The sequence below is a fragment of the Parus major genome, chromosome Z, assembly GCF_001522545.3.
Source record: "Parus major isolate Abel chromosome Z, Parus_major1.1, whole genome shotgun sequence".
NCBI classification, from domain to species: Eukaryota; Metazoa; Chordata; class Aves; order Passeriformes; family Paridae; genus Parus; species Parus major.
This window is the reverse complement of record NC_031799.1, coordinates 45,808,490-45,826,423: the sequence shown is the minus strand read 5'-3', so window position 1 is coordinate 45,826,423 and position 17,934 is coordinate 45,808,490. Positions and strand designations below refer to the sequence as shown.

The following is a 17,934-nucleotide window of genomic DNA, read 5'->3' as shown; positions in this document are numbered from 1 at the left end:
TGTACCTCTAGAAGCTTCAGTAGTCTCCCTACGCATATGGAATAGGATGAGCAAAAAATTCAGAGTATTTACCTGCAGTCCATTATCCTATTTTTTTCATAAACAAGGAAATAAATAAAAACATGATACTCTTAAAGAAGTGCAGATAAAAAAAAAAAAAGAAAAGAACAGTGAATCAAGGATTGATACCTCATTCATGCTGTCCCACAGGTCATCGCTATGGGCAGTTCTGTAGTTGTGATTATGCAAGTACACCTCAATGCCAGCTTGGAAAACATCCTTAGAGAGATAATGCTTCAGCATCAAAAGAAGTGAAGCCCCCTTTAGGGAGAAAAAAAGAGGAAAATGAATCAGTAAATTGAAGTTACAGAACTTTTTTAAGTATATGCATATTACAGCTCTTACACAGTACAGGAGTAAGTGAGAAGCTAGCAGATTTTATTCCAAATATTATCCTACAAATAATTACTTTTACACTTAGCTACCCTGGAAAAATATTCTTTTACTATTTTATAAACTCAAATACAGTTATAGAAAAGGTTAATGGAGTTTGAAAACTTTTCTCAGTTGTTTTGGAAAAAAAAAATTTAAAGGCTCAAACTACAATTACGAAATGGACAAGTAGAATTTGACAATTTTTCCTATTAACATAATCTGAAAAATATTGTCTTCTTACTGTCTCTTCTGGCTACCATTTTTCATTACCAATGCTCATCTGTATGCTACAGAACTGCACTTGTGAATCAGTGTTTAACAGTCTTATGATGTGAAGTTATATCAAAAACCTAAAAATACAGGAAAAAGATGAGATACACTTGGTAGACTGGAACTGACTGCAGAAGAACAAGAACGCTTTCATGTGTTTAAATACAGCCATGTCTTGTAAAGAAAAAAAAAAGTAGTAACTGAGTAGTTTTAGTATCAATAGGGCTGTGAATGCTTCTTTGTCAAAGCCACCAATAAGTAAATTTACTGAGAACTTGCATACTGTAGAACTGAACACAGAGGAGCAGCCATAGATCAAGAATAGTTTAAAGGTGCACTTTTATTTTTTGGTACTACTTCTAGGAAAAAAACAAGAAGTAAAGGACAAAATATTCAAGAGATAATGCATTGTTCTCATGTATTCCAAACTCAAGTTCTGGAATTTGAGTAACTGAAGGCTGCCTGGTTATTCACTACTCATCAAACATCAGGAACAGCCTTTACTACAGGTTTTAATAATATGGCTGCAATTTCCTCTCCTGTATGTATCCATACTTAACCTACAGCTCTGTTCCTTTTTTTTTCCTACTGTCATATCCCTCCATACACTCTGTTGTTACAGGTGGATCTTGTCCCACCCATGGGTGTTAGTAACAGTCTGCAAAACTGTCAGACTAAAAAGAATACTGTACAATTATTTCTATTCCAGACAGTACAATGTAGAGGTCACCTATTAATCTGTGTCAGACCAGTAAAACAAATTATGCCGAACAATTCAATAACAGACAACTCTTTGCTTATTAGGGACTACACTTCAAGTGTCTTCTCATGTGAATTGCCAAGAACCTCACGTAAGTTATAGGGACAAGAGCAGTAGAATACAAAAACTTCATGCATGAATGAAAAGATACGCAATGAAATCCTCTGAAACATAGAAAGCAACTGTGAAAACACTATTTCTGACAATGTGCAAAACCTCTTTTGGTCAGTTTTTATAGGTGTAGGCTGGTACAATTCTATTCAAAATGTGCACATACTTATTAGTAGCAATGAAATAAAAAAATAATTCTCCAAATATAATGTTATACTAATTGACTGAAACTCCAATCCAATCACTTGCTGAACTTTTCCAGTAAAATTATATAGAGAAGTTTCAATCAGTCAAAGACTGACAGAATTTGTATCTCTAAAGTTGGCTAAAGACATGATCATGCCAAATGCATAGCTTCCAGAAGCTCTCCAAAAAGGGAATTACTTGAGACAGCACCTCTGAAGCATGAAACAACAGCTATGCCTTTTGATAAAAGGAGAGAGTCCAAATTCATTTGGCAACCAAGGTAACCTGAAAATCTCACCTATCTGTTCTTGCAGTTGAGAAAACAGAGCTCAAAATAAATGGAAGCACATCACTACCGTAGGTCTATTTGGCATCCCATATTATTCAAGGATGCCAGATAACATGCTGAGACTTGCAAAAAGAAGTCAGAGGAAACAAACCAAGACTGTTATAGGAACTGCATTCCACTAAGCAGAGGAAGATGTAGTATTTGACTATTTTCTAGCAGAAAATAGCTGTTGTCATGATTTCCAATTAGATGAAAGTACAAGACAGTGATAGAAAAAAGTCTCAGCTAATCCAAAATAAACAAACAAAAGTCTGTCCTCCAACACTACCAAAATCTGGTATCTAAAACCTGAGACAATGTGAATAAAATTTTTGCAAATACAGATATTTCTTTCATGCATTTTTAAGCAAGGCACTGAGATGTTTTAATAACATAAGCCTCACACACAACTCTCACTAGACATTAGAAATAATCCAATTTCAGACCATCAGGATATGCAGTATAATAATCTGCATTCAGAGGTAAACCTCCAGTTCAGGATATCTCTAAAATACTGCGGGTTTTTAAATCAGCAAGAGTATAAAGTTGAGTGATTACTGTGTGGTGTTTTGTTTTTACTCTTTTTTCCATCACTTGTTACAGTCTGCTATCAGAAGAATATATGCATAACTGGTTATGTTGCTTCATTTATTGGTTCCCCTCTTACATCTTCATGAGTACTGTATTTTGTGCTCAAGCATTCAACAAGGTGGTAAGTAATGCCACAAATACATATACATAATATTTTCCTAATAAAATGCTATATAGATTGTTGCTATATTTTATATATTAGTAAAGGCCTGTCTGCACAAACCAGTCTTTGAAATAAGTCGTGATATTAAAGGCTAAAGTCCTTGAAACCTTTCTGCAGAATAGAGAGTAAAGCAAAACAATATCCTTGTGTACAGGAGAAAAAATGTAAACCTATGTGTATTAGCCAACAGTAACTTGCTTGGCCCCCAGACCCTGTAAAACCCTATATAAGTGTGCTAAAGGTAGAAATAAATGGCGTTCACATTTACTTCCGTGAAGAGTTGTGAATAGCTGGTGGTCTCTCAATTATAGATTCTCAAAAACATTGAGAAATCCTGCATTGAATTTGGTGTAAATAACCTCCAAAGGTTTGTCAATACATGCCTATTTAGTTGCAATTCCACATTCATATTTTCAATAGCTAATGTATAATTTTCCAAATATTCTGGAATATTTTTAGTTACCTTGATGTAAGAAAGAGCATCAAACATTTCTTCGATTTGCTCTGAAGACTGAACAGCAGAAGAGACTGGATGTGAAGAATTCAAGGCATCCTTCATCATAGCCTTGAAAATTAGAGTAAGAAAATCTTCATCCTAGAAGAGAAACATTTGTAACTGTTTAGGAAGCTGAAACATACGTGTTAAGCAGAAAAGTAAAAGCTCTCTCTGCTTTGCTCCTCCATTGCTCTAGGCAACAAAAGAATTGTCAAGGTATCATTTATAAAAGCTACGATTTCCCAGCCACATTTTAGCAGTGGAATCTCACTTTTGAGTTTGCATCATTATACAGACCCTTAAGCCCCTGTCTCAGGCAAGCGTGTCAGTGGACAAAAATGCATCCTCTAAGTGTGTGCCTAATTTCACATTTGGCTCACCGCTGTTTTCAGTTCATTTACAAGAGGCAGGGAATACAAAAATACGACCTTCATGTACTTCAAACATGAAGTCTAGAGAAATTATTCACTACTGTAATGTTCGGGAGATTATAAGCACCACCTTATCTAGTATTACCAGTCTCTTAATTATTTTCCTCTAGAATGAAGATATTTGACTTTAATACATTGGTACCAGAAAAAGAAAACCTCAAACACTGAAAAGAAGCTGATCATATCGGTATTTGTCTATTTCATTTCATCAAGGCAAGCAAATAATTCTCTATACAGTAGAATTAAAAAAAAAAAAACCACAAAAAAACCCAACAATAACAACAACAACAAAACAAATCCATGAAAACCCTCTGTGAAATACAATAAAAATAACTGCTGGTTAAACCAGAAGTTGAAGTAGAAGGCTATTCTTCTTGAGTGGAGAGGTTCAAGACAATGTCTTTTATTTTTACCAAAACACATTCTGGCACCATCAAACAATTAAATGAGATATTGGTCAAGGCAGCTTGTCAGACAGCTTTTGGAATGAAGTACACAGATATTAGATGTGTCCTTGTTAAAAAAGGACACTACTTTTGGCTCTCACACTCAGCACATATGCACCCAACAAGCAGAATGGCTACATACTTTTGGTGACAATCCAACTGAGCAACCAAGCTAGGCCAAATGATGAAGTTTTGAAACATCCAGTGCTGTAAAAGAATTCTACTGTACCAGGTTAGCAACTCAAGTTTCTTAATACTACTAAGAGTGATTTAAGAACACAAAACTCACACTTCTCCAGAATGCTGAGAAGAACACAATCTATCCAGGCAGGAAAGAGTTAGTACAAATCAGGTTTTTAATCCCACGACTAAGGCAAATCACATAAACACTCCTAGAAGTTGATTTCAGGACTCAGGTATGTCTTCTCCTTGGAGATATCGTTATCCTGGATGCAACACTACCCCCTACATTTAATTCCCCTACCCTTTGTTTATCAGTCTGTCATTCTCAGTGACAAGAAAGTTTTCTAGCAGTAGCTATAAATCCTTTCATTGGAGAAGAGAGACCAAATTTGAATCCATCATGTTTTCCAGTGTCTAAAAAGCTAGGTCACTTAGTATCCAAGTGAGTTTGTAAATAATCAGTACATTATTATATCAGAAAGATTCTATCCTTCAGCCATATATGTAAATAGAAGTGCCTGTGCGAGCAGTGCTTTGTATTAAGTGTAACTCAGTGCTATCAGAATCCTTTGTGGTGGGCCATTTGATTCTTTTATGCCAGGTCAGCTCATCTGTGAAACCGGAACTGATTAAGACACAAGCAAGTACCATGATGATGGGAAGACCAAAGTTACCTCTTGTAGGGAAAGAAAACAAAGGGAACTTGTTATTGAGAGAACAAAGAACATTTAGTTAGAAAGAAAAGACTATTCACTCAAGGCAGCAGAGATGTAATGAAGGTTTTAAAAATGTAACAAGTTGCAGGTACAAGCAGTTTGCAGAAGGTCCTATTATTATAAGCATTTATCTTTGAGAAAAGTCTGATGTTGCAACTGGGGAAATGATCACGAATGTTATTAGTTAGCAAGCTTATTAACAACTATAACAATGGCTATCCAGGCTCATGCTACTCTAACCCAATGGTGAAAATATCATAAAAGCTATGTGCACTTTTAATAAATGTCTCTGGCTATACCACAACTGGGGACTGGGCTTCCTTCAAGCACTTGCACATGGCTCCTTGAACAGGTACAGACAATCTCCTAAGGCAATCCTGGACTGGCAGTGCATCCTGAGCACTGGTGAGCTCCAAGGATCACAGAGGACCTCCTTCCGTTGCTGGCTAATAAACAGGTTAGCTACACTGTTGGGTAATTCCCTCATAAAATATCTCTAAACTAGAAGCCTTCTATAAAGACTTCTTATTATGTACGGCAAAGGAGCAAAATCTTAAAATTCAGGAAAATAAACTAACACAACTTCTTGTATGGGTGAAAACTAACAGTTCCTGGTACCTGCCCTGAAGAGTCCTATGACCTCAATCACTGGAAGTGAGCAGGGGATGCTTTAAAAGCACATCAAACACAAACACCTGAGATTAACTCAGGTGAATTCATAACATGGAAAATTATATATTCTGTATTGCAAGCTTTTCATAAGTCTGAAACAGTAAATTCTCCTGCAGATGCCTCTCCTGCATCCACACCAACGCTTTCATGTTCTAATTCACTTCCTTTGCATGTGGAGGGGACCACTGGAGAGGAAAAAGAAAGCAAACTTGTAGGAAAAAGCTATGATTCGCATTCTAAAATACCATTGCAACAGCTAAAAATTATGGCTGCAGCACCATCTACTAACACAAAGGTGCCAAAACAACCCTTTGTGACTGATAGTGAATTTTTTATTTTTTTTAATTTTTTGATAGTTTGCTGCTCCCTGAGCCAAAAGACCAAAATACCTTTTAGATACCTGTAGAAAAACACCTTTGCTTCAAGGGGATGTTGAATTGCTCCACCCCTTGCCTATGGTTTATCAAGGCAATCTGCCTCAACACAAGCAAGTTTCCTATGAAATGGTTAAAGAATTAAGAAAATCTGTGCAAGAGAATGGTTTGCAATCTTCCTATACATAGAAGGTATCACAGATAGCTATGTTATGTTGCCTGTTGACTGGAAAGCTTTATTTAAATCAATTATGACAGCAGCACAATATTCTATAAGGTGAACAGAGCACAATGGGCTTTCTGAAGATCAAGTGTGGGCTAACAAAGACTGCTAACACTGTGCTAAGAAAGGATCATTTGACAGGGACTGGAGATCAGATAATAAGAAGAGAACAGTTAAGGATGCCCCCAGAAACATATAACCAAGCAAGGGAGCTGGCTATAAGAGCTCTGAAAAGAGTGCTGGATGTTAATAAAACTGAACCTGGCTTCTCTACTATAAGGCAGGAACCTCAAGAGCCCCACATTACTTTTATTGATCGTTTGCAGACAGCTGTGACAAGGCAAATTGATTTACCAGATGCAGCAGAAGTTTTACTCAAATCCTTAGCTTATGAAAATACTGACTGTCGCAAGGCCCTTGATCTAGTTAAATACAAACCTGATGTTTCCTTACATGACTTTATCAAAGCTTGTGCATGTGTTGGTACAGAACAATACAAAGTAGACTTACTAACAACCACCTTAGCTCAACAGCTACATGTTGCTAGGGCAATAGTCAAATGTTTTTACTGTGGAGAGGAAGGTCATCTGAAAAAGAATAAACAAGGGAATAAAAAACCTAGTAAACTGTGCCCTAGATGCAAGAAAGGTTACCACTGGAGGAATGAATGCCATTTCTAAGTATAACAAAATGGAAAACTTCTGTTGCAGCAGAGAAACTCAAAGACAGGCTCAGAATCCTTTGCCCTGCAACAAAACAACTACAGCAAACCCACACAGCTCAAGCTTGAGGAACATCAGGGAACCCCAGGCAGTGCTGGTATGGACTTGGCAGTTTCCACCACAGCCAGTAAATGACACATCGGCTCACTTTATACCTACAGGTTTAAATGGACCCCTTCCTTTTGAATGTCATGTATTGTTACTAGGGAGATCATCATCATCTAAAGGTGGACTTTTTATTTCACCAGGAATCACTGGCTCTGATTCTAGGGGCAAAATAAAAATCATGGCTTGGACTCCTAATCCACCTTGTACTATTCCAGCAGGATCATGCACTGATCAACTGATACCATCAACTGATCAGGTGATACCATCTGTCAGTGCTGACAGGGGCACTGGAGGTTTTGGGAGCACAGGCACTCCTCACATTTACTGGTCTAAACTCATTCTGTACAGCAACCTTTTCTAACCTGTGTTGTAGATGGCAAGTCTCTTACAGGATTAATAGATACCAGAGCCGACAAACCCATCATCAGTGAATGTGAATGGCCACCTACCTGGCCCTTGTCAATGCCATCAGTGATTGTCACAGGCATCAGAGGTCAGCAGATGCCCCAGCAGCCAGCTAAGGAGCTCATGGTATATGGGCCAGAAGGGAAACAAGTGCAGCTCAAACCATGTATATGTACTTTCTACTACATGCACACTGTGGGCTAGAGATCTGTTATCACAGTGGGGACTGACAACAAATTTTGAAAAGGGCTCACTGATGTGCAGCCAAGACTTAAACTCACAAGGAACATGAATACTCCAATGTGGGTCCCTCAATGGCCCCTCAAAAAGATAGGCTGCAACAAGCACAAAAATTGGTCAAAGAACAGCTGGATCTGGGAAATACAGTTTCTACTGGAACCTCGTGGAACACCCCAATATTTGTGATTCCATAAAAGATTGGCAAATGGAGACTCTCACAAGATCTGAGGGCTGACAGTGCACTAATAGCCCTGATGGACACCCAGAATTCCTAATCTAGCAATGATCCCTGAAACATGGGAACTGTAAATCGTTGACTTAAAAGCTTGTTTTTTCACAATTGCATTACACCCTGATGCTGCACCTCATTTTGCTTTTTCATTATTATCCTTGAACAACACTGAACTTATGCAAAGGTATCACTGGGTTTTGTTATCAATAGGAATGAAAACCAGTCCTACGATATGCCAGTTTGTGGTGCAAGTGCTTTACAACCAGTGCAAAAGCACTTTTCAAAGGTTCTGTTGTATCATTATATGGATGATATACTGCTAGCAAAAGGTGACTCTGTAGTATTGCAAAAATGTTTTCTGTTTTTGTGCCTTTCTCTTGATAAATTTGGTCTTTGTATTGCAGCAGGCAAGGTTCAAACTGTCCCACCATGGAAATACCTTGGGTTTCTATTACTTAAACAGAAAATTGTTCCTCAGTCCATTGTGCTGAAGACCTCTATTACAACACTAAATGATTTGCAAAAATGATTAGAAACTATTATTTGGCTCAGACCTACCCTTGGTATGTTCACTGAGGAACTGTCACCTGTTTAATTTACTTAAGGGAGACACAGATTTACTATCTCCTCTCCTCACAAGCTGGATGCAGAAGCCCCTGAAGCATTGCAACTTGTAACAGATGAAATTCAGACCTCTTTTGTATCCAGAGGACAAGCAGAGTTACCACTGAGGCTTTTTCTTAGCCTGGCTCAATTCCAACCATATGCAAACTAATTGCACAGTGCTGTATAAGCAACAACTGTGGATGATAGAGTGGGTATTTTTACCTCACACATTTTCAAAAACAGTAACTACACTGCTTGATGTGATTGTTAGACTTGTTTCCACAGCACAAAAATTATGCCAGACCCTAGTGGGGAAGATCCTTCTCACATCCACATTCCTTTGTCACATTCCTTTATCTCTTTTCAGGGTGTGTTCTGAGAATCATTATCTTTACAGGCGGCCCTGACACACTTTTTGGGAAACCTTGTTAATTTTTTGCAAAAAAAAAAACCCTTTTGCAATCTTTAAAAGATCTTTCATCACAGACACATTTTCTAACATCGTCACAGTCCCTGTCTGGAGCAAAGACAGTTTTCATCGATAAATCTGGTAAAACTCAGAAAGTAGTTTTTGTTTGGAAAAACTCCGTAGGGGATTGGGAAAACTGTGATTTTTCAGCCAAGGTCAACACAATTAGTAGGTTTAGAAGCCACTTCTAGTGACTATATATGTTTCAACCTTTCAGCTTAATATCAGATTCCTTGCATGTAGTAGGTATTTTAAACCATATTGAACATTACCTTTTAAAGCAGGTACTCAACAAGGATTTGTTTATGCTGTTACCTACTCTGTATGATTACGTTAGATGTCATATCATCTCATCTTTTTTTATGTTATGCATCTCAGAACTCACTCATCATTGCCTGGACCTCTGGTGGAAGGCATTGCAGCTACTGATGCTCTGACAATGATGGCAACAGTTCCGAATTAAATCATACAAGCAAAGTTGTCACATGACTTTTATCACCAGAATGCAAAATCTTTGAGTAAACAATTTGATCTTACCATTTCTCAAGCCAGATAAATTGTTCATTCTTGTCCTGATTGTGCTCATTTAATACTCTTACCTGCCACAGTAGGTACAAATCCAAGAGGTTTGGATGTCAATGAAGCCTGGAAAATGGATGCTACGCACATTTCCTCTTTTGGCACCCTAAAATATGTGCATGTATCAGTTGACACATATTCCAAATTTTTTGTTGCCTGCACTCATAAAGGGGAAAAGGCAGGAGATGTCATTAAACACATGTTGCGAATTATTGCTACCTTAAAAGTCCTGAAAGTAGTGAAAACTGATAATGGTGCAGCATATGTTTCACAATCAATGAAAACCTTTTTTCATTGTTGGGGTATATGTGTCACTTAACTGGTTTACCTCATTCCTCAACAGGTCAAGCTGTTGTGGAACAAAGGCATGCCCTTTTAAAGAATATGCTTATTAAACAAAAGAGGGGGGATGCCCTTGGTACAATGCCTCAGGAACAACTGGACAAAGTAACAGTTGCTTTCAATTTCTTAAATATTTCCAGATTTGATAAGAAAACAGCAAATGAAAGCAGGTTTTCCCATGGTGCTTTAATGGATTCTCAGCCACCTGTCTATTACAAAGACTTGCAGAGTGGACAATGGCTAGGCCCTGTGCTTTTGCTAACATGGGGGTGCGGTTATAGCTGTGTTTCTCTATCCACAGGAGCTCACTGGCTACCTGTGAAGAACATAAAACCCACCACAGCAGGAATGGGGACTGGAAGGGATCACAATTTTGGCTTGGTAATCAGTTGCAATGGGTTTGGACACAACATATGTGACCTTTTTTAGCACCCTCTGCATATTCTCAATGAATGTGAACAAAACATTGACCAAAGACCAATGTTTGGCTCACATTAGCCAAGCAATTAACCAATCTACCCTTCATATATCCATGACCAGTCCTAGTGATCCACTTCAGGCATGTCTGGTTGGCATTTCTTTGAAGAAGGATGAATGGAGCAAGTTTTACAATCAGCTTAACGTGATTGTATAACTCCAGGTAATTGTAGATCGTTGTGGTAATTTGGATCATGGCAGGCTAATGCTGGAGAGTCTGTGGGATGGTACCTGGGCAATACTGATGAAGGCATGAGAAAAGTAACTTCCCTGCTCTCTCACTGTAGCCTCAAGAGCTGGACATACTAGGCTCTATAAAAGCTCCTGTGTGCTTTTACCTTAATTATCTAAAAATGATCCAAAAGCAGACAACACAGGGGTTGACCTAAGTGGCACTGGCATTTATTGTAATGCTTCTGCCTGGTGCAATTTTACTACTCCCTCACAAATCTCAACAGAGACCAGTGCAATAAGCCTGCCTGATAACATATTTTCAATATGTGGTAACAGAGCATAGAAAGGCATTCCAAGTAAAGCAGTGGGAGGTTCATGTACTTTTGGTCATTTGACTGTGTTTCACCCCAGTCTCAAAACTCTAATTGGACACAAGGACACAGACGAAATAAACATGATGCTGAGTCATTTAGTCTGACTGTGACTCTGAGTTTGAATTCTGGAATAGAGCAAAGAGATTTTTTAATTCCTTAGCTAACTCTACTGATATTGCACATGCCTTGAACACAATTAATAAACTAGGTTGTTGGCTTGCAAAAGAAAAGAATGCTATTAGTAATGCTTTAACAGGATTGTTAACAGATGTCAACTGAATACGTCAAGCAATATTGCAAAATATTGCAGCAATAGACTTTTTACTGTTAGCCCAAGGACATGGTTGTGAAGACTTCAAGAGAATGTGCTATCTGAACCTGAGTGACCACCCCAAACCCACTCACAAAAGCATTGAGGAATTGAAGGAGCTGTCTGGAGAACTGCAGTCAAATCAGGGATGGGATCCTTTCGGCCTGTTCTTCAGGCTGGGAAGATTTCACTTTGGACCTTGGGTCAAACATGTAGCTGGTTTTGCTCTAGTAGGACTCATAGCACTTTTGATAATTATATTATGTTTACCATGTGTATTTTCTCATATTCAATGGCTTATCCATCAAAATGTAAAGCAGGTAATGCTTATGCACTTTATAGCTTTGCTATACTTACTAAAAAAAGAAAGGGGGATATATAGGGAAAGAAAACAAAGGGAACTTGTAATCGGGAGAACAAAAAGCATTTAGATAGAAAGAAAAGACTATTCAGACGAGGCAGTAGAGATGTAACAAAGTTTTTAAAAATGTAAAAAGTAACAGGTACACAGCAGCTTGCAGAAAGAACTATAAGCATTTATCTTTTAAGAGCAAAGTCTGATGTTACTATTAGGGAATTCATCAGGAATATTACTGCTTAGCAAGCTTACTAACAATTACAACATTGGCTTTCCAGCCTGACACTATTTCAACCCAATAGTGTAAATATTATAAAAACTATGTGCACTTCTAATAAATGTTACGTATTTATAAATACATAAACGTATTTATAATAATAAATTATACCATGACTGCAGACCAGGCTTCTTTCATGTGCTTGCAACCTCAGGTATACTTAATAACCTAAAGTTTCCTAGGTCCATTAGGAAAAGCAGAAGTAGACAAACTTGTTCAACAACACGTCTGGACTTGTTCTAGAAAGATTTTAAGTTATAATTTTATATATAGACATCTACATGTCTTAACACCTGCCATTTTGCACAGAATATAACCTTCACAAAACACAGTAAACTGCATGTAGCTTACTACCAGAGAAAAAAAAATTTAAACCCCACAGAAACAATGTACCCTTCTCAAAGACACTTCCAATATAATAAACTGCCAAATCAGAGATGTAGCATGATCTCAGTGGTGCCCAAAATTAACTTCAATATCAGTTGAAGTATCAGTAAGTATCAGTCATTTATAGGCAGCACTAAAATCAGGTAATAGTGAAGGTAATACAGAAAATAGTAAATGTAATTACAGAAATTACTTACTGAATGTAATTCTGGAAAAACCTCCTCCATGGCGAAGTATTCCATGAATGTGGCAAATCCCTCATTCAGCCAGAGATCATTCCACCACTCCATAGTTACTAGATTGCCAAACCACTACAAAAGACCAAAACATCATTATTTTCTTAGAATTAAAATCAAATGAGAAGTACTCAATCCATCCTCTGCCTTATCTTGTGGTAAAATGAAGGTCAGTTAAAATCACAGTAAAGCCTTTGCAGCAACAACTCCTTAAGCATGGCATCAGAGTTGCACTCTGCCTGTTGTGCTGTAGAAAACACACCTGCAGGTTTTCTGAACAGATACAATACACAACCCAGTCATGACGCCTCAAGTTTTAGCTTTCATATTTTCCAGATTCTGTACTCCATTAGTATATACTCTGAACTTCATATAGAGCATTAGCAAGTTCTCTTCACAGTGTAGACAAAATATTCCTTTTCCAGCTCGAGAACCAAGGACACCATTGCGTTTTCAGGCCCAAAAAGTATAAACAGTGAATTGAGGAGAGTCATTTGGGAGGATGGAACTTCATACCCTGAAGCTGTAATTGGACAATTAACCCCAATATGGAAATGGACCAAAACTTATAAAAGTGTGAAGACGTGTGACCCGTCGTCCATCTCGGGTGTAGCCATGGCTGGGCTCTTGTACTGCCCAAGGTGTATCCTTTGAAGGATATTTTAATAAATACCTACTTTGTTCTTTTAACACTCTCTAGCCTCTCTTCTAGGTAGCCTCCCAAGGCATCAGTAACAGTGAGGGGAGGGGTGAATTTAAGGACAGAATTGCACTTAAAAAAACCAAGAAATTAAAAAAGAAAACAATAACCTTCCCAGACTACTACCTGATGGGCAAGCTCATGTGCTATCACTGCAGTTATTAGCTTTTTATCCCTTGCTGAAGAAGTATTATTGTCAAATAAGAGTGTTGTTTCTCGGAAGGTGATCAAACCCCAGTTTTCCATTGCACCAGACTGAAAATCAGGAATTGCTACCAGATCTGGAAAAGATTTGAAAAAAGATTTTGAAAATTGCTAGTTAAAGCAATCCTGTATTTCAAGCCTCGCTATTCTATGATATAATCATTAAAAAAATTCATTATTTAAACCCTGTGATGTGGACATACACTCAAATCTCAAGTACAGAAGCCCCATAGATTTATGATCATGTTTCTCTAGCAGAACTCTGATACAAACAACTTTAAAGAGACCCTGCCTATAGATCCTACATGAACAAAAGTAACATGGAAATGAGATGGCCTGAAAAGTACACCAATGAAAAGTAGTGTCTAAGAAGACTGCATTTCACTATCTTTCCACTCAAACTAATGCATGTAGAAGAGTCAGGCTACAGATCTTGCAGCTGTGAACATGGTTCACAGACAGAATTTCCTCACTACCAAGCTGAGTACCACTAAAGAAGTTCTTCTGTGTAAATTTACAATGAAAATATAAGCAATGTGGTTCCAAAAGCTTACAAAAACTTTCCAATTTGGGACTCACTTAATATTTGCACTCAGACAAACATGTAATTAGTTTTAAAAATAATTTAGTAATTGTAATACTTCTTTTAAATATGAAAATTCCCATGCATTTTTCAGATCTGAGCTTCTTCTGTTTGTTGGGTTTTTTTTTACAAAAAAAAGTCCTAAAGAACTTACCTAATTTTTCAAGAGGATATTTCATTAAAAAGTATTTTTGGTAAAATTCCAGAAGCTTCACTGCTGTGTCTAGGGCATATCCAACTTGGTTTAGATGCTGCGGTATGGCATAGACAGATACCTAGTCCAAACAGAGAAGAGAAAGTATTTTGGAACTTATAGCTACAAAAGATTTAGAACTGAAGAAGGACCTCACAGGAGTTCCTGAAACAGATAAGACATATTTTTGTGAGTACATACACAAATTACAGATGGTATTTATGAAGCTGCTCATAAAAAGCTGATTTTTCTTACTAGAACTTATTAACTAGTCAAAATACAGACTCTGTGTATGGAAGAACAATTCAAGGATGAAAACTTTAAGGAATGTGTTTAAGAAGGGTCTACATAACACAAATTTTAAAATCCCTTATGAGTTATTAAGTGACCCTCCTGTTACACCTCAATCTTTAGGCTATGATAGCATTTATAGTATGATAGCAGGAGTATAATCTGCAGGAAATTCTCTCAAAAAATAATAACTGGCATAAAGCTCAATCCTGTTAAGGTATGGCCACATTAGACATGATGTAAGAAGGAAAACTGAGAGGTTACAATATCTCTCTATTCATGTTGAGTTATCTGTATCAAGAAAACATCTTTGATTAGGTTACAGGTAGATTCACATTTCGGATACCCTTTCCTACACAAACAAAAAAATATATGGGAAACCATATTCCAGTTCTATTAAAAAGGAGTCCCTCTTCCTGTGCTGTAAATTAGTTCAACAAACAACATTTCAAACAGATGGAAAAGGTCACCTCTTAATTTTTGAGTTTGAATGAAGCGCACGTAAATAATAATCTAGTCTAGTGCTCCTGGAATACAAAAGTATTATTTGCTGCAAATTTTAAGCTCAAAACCAAAACATAAAAGGCTCCCAGCATCATCTGGAGTTGAGAAAAATCTCAACTTGAATTACAAGCATGAAGCAACGTTATTTCAACTCCATATTATCTTAAAGCTTTCATGACAAACTTTTTCTTTGTGAAGCTCCAATTCTTTCGATCTCCCAGTCACAAATTGTTCTGTGCATTCTGTGCCAGTATTTCCTGGAAGATATCAATATATGCTTCCTTTTTACTGACTTCATTGGCCTGTAAACACTGATGAGAGTACTTTAGACTTAATAAAACTCTGGCCTTACTTGGTATTCTTATGCTTTCTCCCTTCAAGGTAGCAAGTACTCTTAATAAGATTAAAATACTAATTTTAAAAAAATAAGAATCTGAAAATAAAACGTTAAAGATAAGTAGGAAGTATTCTTATTAAATTGAAAAGTTACCTGCCTCAAAGAACTGACTGTATGGTTTTACCAGAATACAGTTCAAACACAGACCTGAATAAAAGCCACAAGGCGAAACAAGAAAGTGTAACAATCTGTTCTATTCAGCTTTCATTAGAAAAACTTGTCTAGATCAGAATCAAAACCTGTCTAGTATCCTTACTTGGGTTTGTTTATTGGATTAGAGAGGGCTTCTCCTTCTACAGTGCTACTGGCACCATTCCCTCTGGCTTTTTCTAGTAGCACATAGAAATAGCACATTTCATAGGCAGTTCTGACATCTCACCACAAAGGGGCAGTTTCGGCTTAAGATTCATGGAAGTCATTGCTTACATGCAACTTCTGCGCTTTCTAATGTAAGATTAAGGAACAACTACTAATGTTACCATGTTTATTCTTTAGTTGCTCTAACGGCACACATTGTATAAAGAGGCCATACTTGCAAAGGACAAAGCTCAAGCAGGACCCACTGTGTGATGTTTGTAACCTTTGGAAAAACAGAATTAAATAATTGTATTTAAGTGACTAAATGCAGATTTAAAGTCAGCCTAAATTTGCTTTACTGTAGGGCATGAGTTTTTTAGATATGTTATCTTGCCAGGTACAGAAAATTTTTGTAGCACTGCTGGAAACCACAAGCAGTGTAGGTGTTCCTGGAAACTTCTCACATTTATTCACATCCTCAGAACATCTCCTGGTTTGCATGTAATTACTGTTCACAGATGAAGCAGTGAAGAGTTGAAGGCTCCCAGCTCTGAAAGCTCTTAGGAATTTTATATTTTGTAAATTTCCACTGTTAACAAGACCTGATGCAGAGTTCCTTGCTGTAAAAGTATATGCAGTCTGGTATGACCACAGTCCACTTTACAGAGAATGGCTTTTGTCCCTTACCTATGATGTGTATAATCAAACCAAGAAGATAAATAAATTTAAAAGATACAGTTTGCTTGTTGTTTTGGGGATCTTCCTGTTTTGTTTAGTAGTCTGGTCAGCTTGGGAAGAGTGAAGGAGAACTTAAAGTGAAACACACATACCAGAGTCCCATTAGTTTCCCTGCTGATGTTTTTCAAGTCTGCAACAACAAAAGCTACTAGATAGGTGCTCATCTTCAAACTCACAAAAAACTCATCCTCAACAATTCCATTCGTCACAGGTGTTGTGGCTTTCTGCAGGGGAAATAAAGGATTGTTAATGCAGACAAAAGAACACTAAGAGATAAAATAAATAAATGTTAAAGAATTATTTCATGCTATGAACAGTTTATAGGCAAGCTTACATAGTATCTTTGTATTTTTGGTGTATTTCAGTGAGATTGATGATGCTGACAACAATGTAACAAACTTAAGAATACATGAAACATTTACATTTACATACACAAAAAGTATTTGTCAAGTTTTATTATGAATTATTACCAAATAACTCTGTTTGTTACCAAATAACTAATACAAATAACAAAAAACTAATCTAATTTGGTTCACATTTAAAGTCCCAGTATAATCTAAAGTCAACATATAGATCAGCACTAATTCAAGGGAGCATTAGGCTACATCAAAGACACAGTTCAGCACAGCCTACTAAAAATAGTGGTGTTACATGAGTTAAATATCTGTCTCTTTCCATAAGTCTCAGCAAAACTAGATAACCAGACATGCTTACTATTTTAAAACCGAACAAAATATTCCTCAGAAGCACTTTTACAAATCAAAATCGAGAACACATTTTGAAAACTGATGAAAACCTAAGATCTTAATAATTTTAAAGCAAAAACACGCCCAGCTTAAACACACTGACAAAAGTAACTGCCTGCCCAGTTTTCTGAGCACACAATAAGATACCATACAGAACCAAGATACTGTACCATACCTCAACTTACTTTTTGTGCAGTCATCTTTAATACTACTCCTAGAAAAGCATGCTATATGCCTTAAAGTACTTTTCTATGTATTCCCTCAAAAACATAAAATACAAAAAGAATAACACAAAACGTTTAAAACCACTACAGTGCAGAATTCTAAAGGTTTGCAGAGAGAGATAGTTCATAAGTTCTGAAACTTCATATATGATTTTATTTTCAGAACCCACAAGCATTTAAAAACCAACAACAATAACCTTAGTTTTAGACAAGATCATTTGAAACCAAACAATGTTTTGATGTTTAACTGTCACTGAAAACTTAACTGTCAGCCTTAAAGAAAAATGGGTTTTTAAACCTGAAGATATAACCACCATAATAATTTATTCTGACCATTATATAAGAGCAGAATGCCATATTTGAATTTCTCCAGTGA

At 36.9% G+C, this 17,934-nt stretch overlaps 1 protein-coding gene across 2 annotated transcripts in view; it reads right to left on the bottom strand.

The window, feature by feature from the left end:
* The window catches only part of LNPEP (leucyl and cystinyl aminopeptidase), a 55,703-nt gene that overhangs the window by 11,606 nt on the left and 26,163 nt on the right, over nt 1-17,934 (bottom strand). For both annotated transcript variants that reach the window (XM_015615104.3, XM_015615103.3), the window contains 6 exons: nt 16,681-16,812; nt 14,323-14,443; nt 13,508-13,662; nt 12,643-12,756; nt 3,308-3,439; nt 190-321 (listed from right to left, as the gene is read on the bottom strand). In XM_015615104.3, coding sequence (XP_015470590.1) covers nt 190-321; nt 3,308-3,439; nt 12,643-12,756; nt 13,508-13,662; nt 14,323-14,443; nt 16,681-16,812 — 786 coding nt within the window. The remainder of the gene's footprint in view (nt 1-189; nt 322-3,307; nt 3,440-12,642; nt 12,757-13,507; nt 13,663-14,322; nt 14,444-16,680; nt 16,813-17,934) is intronic.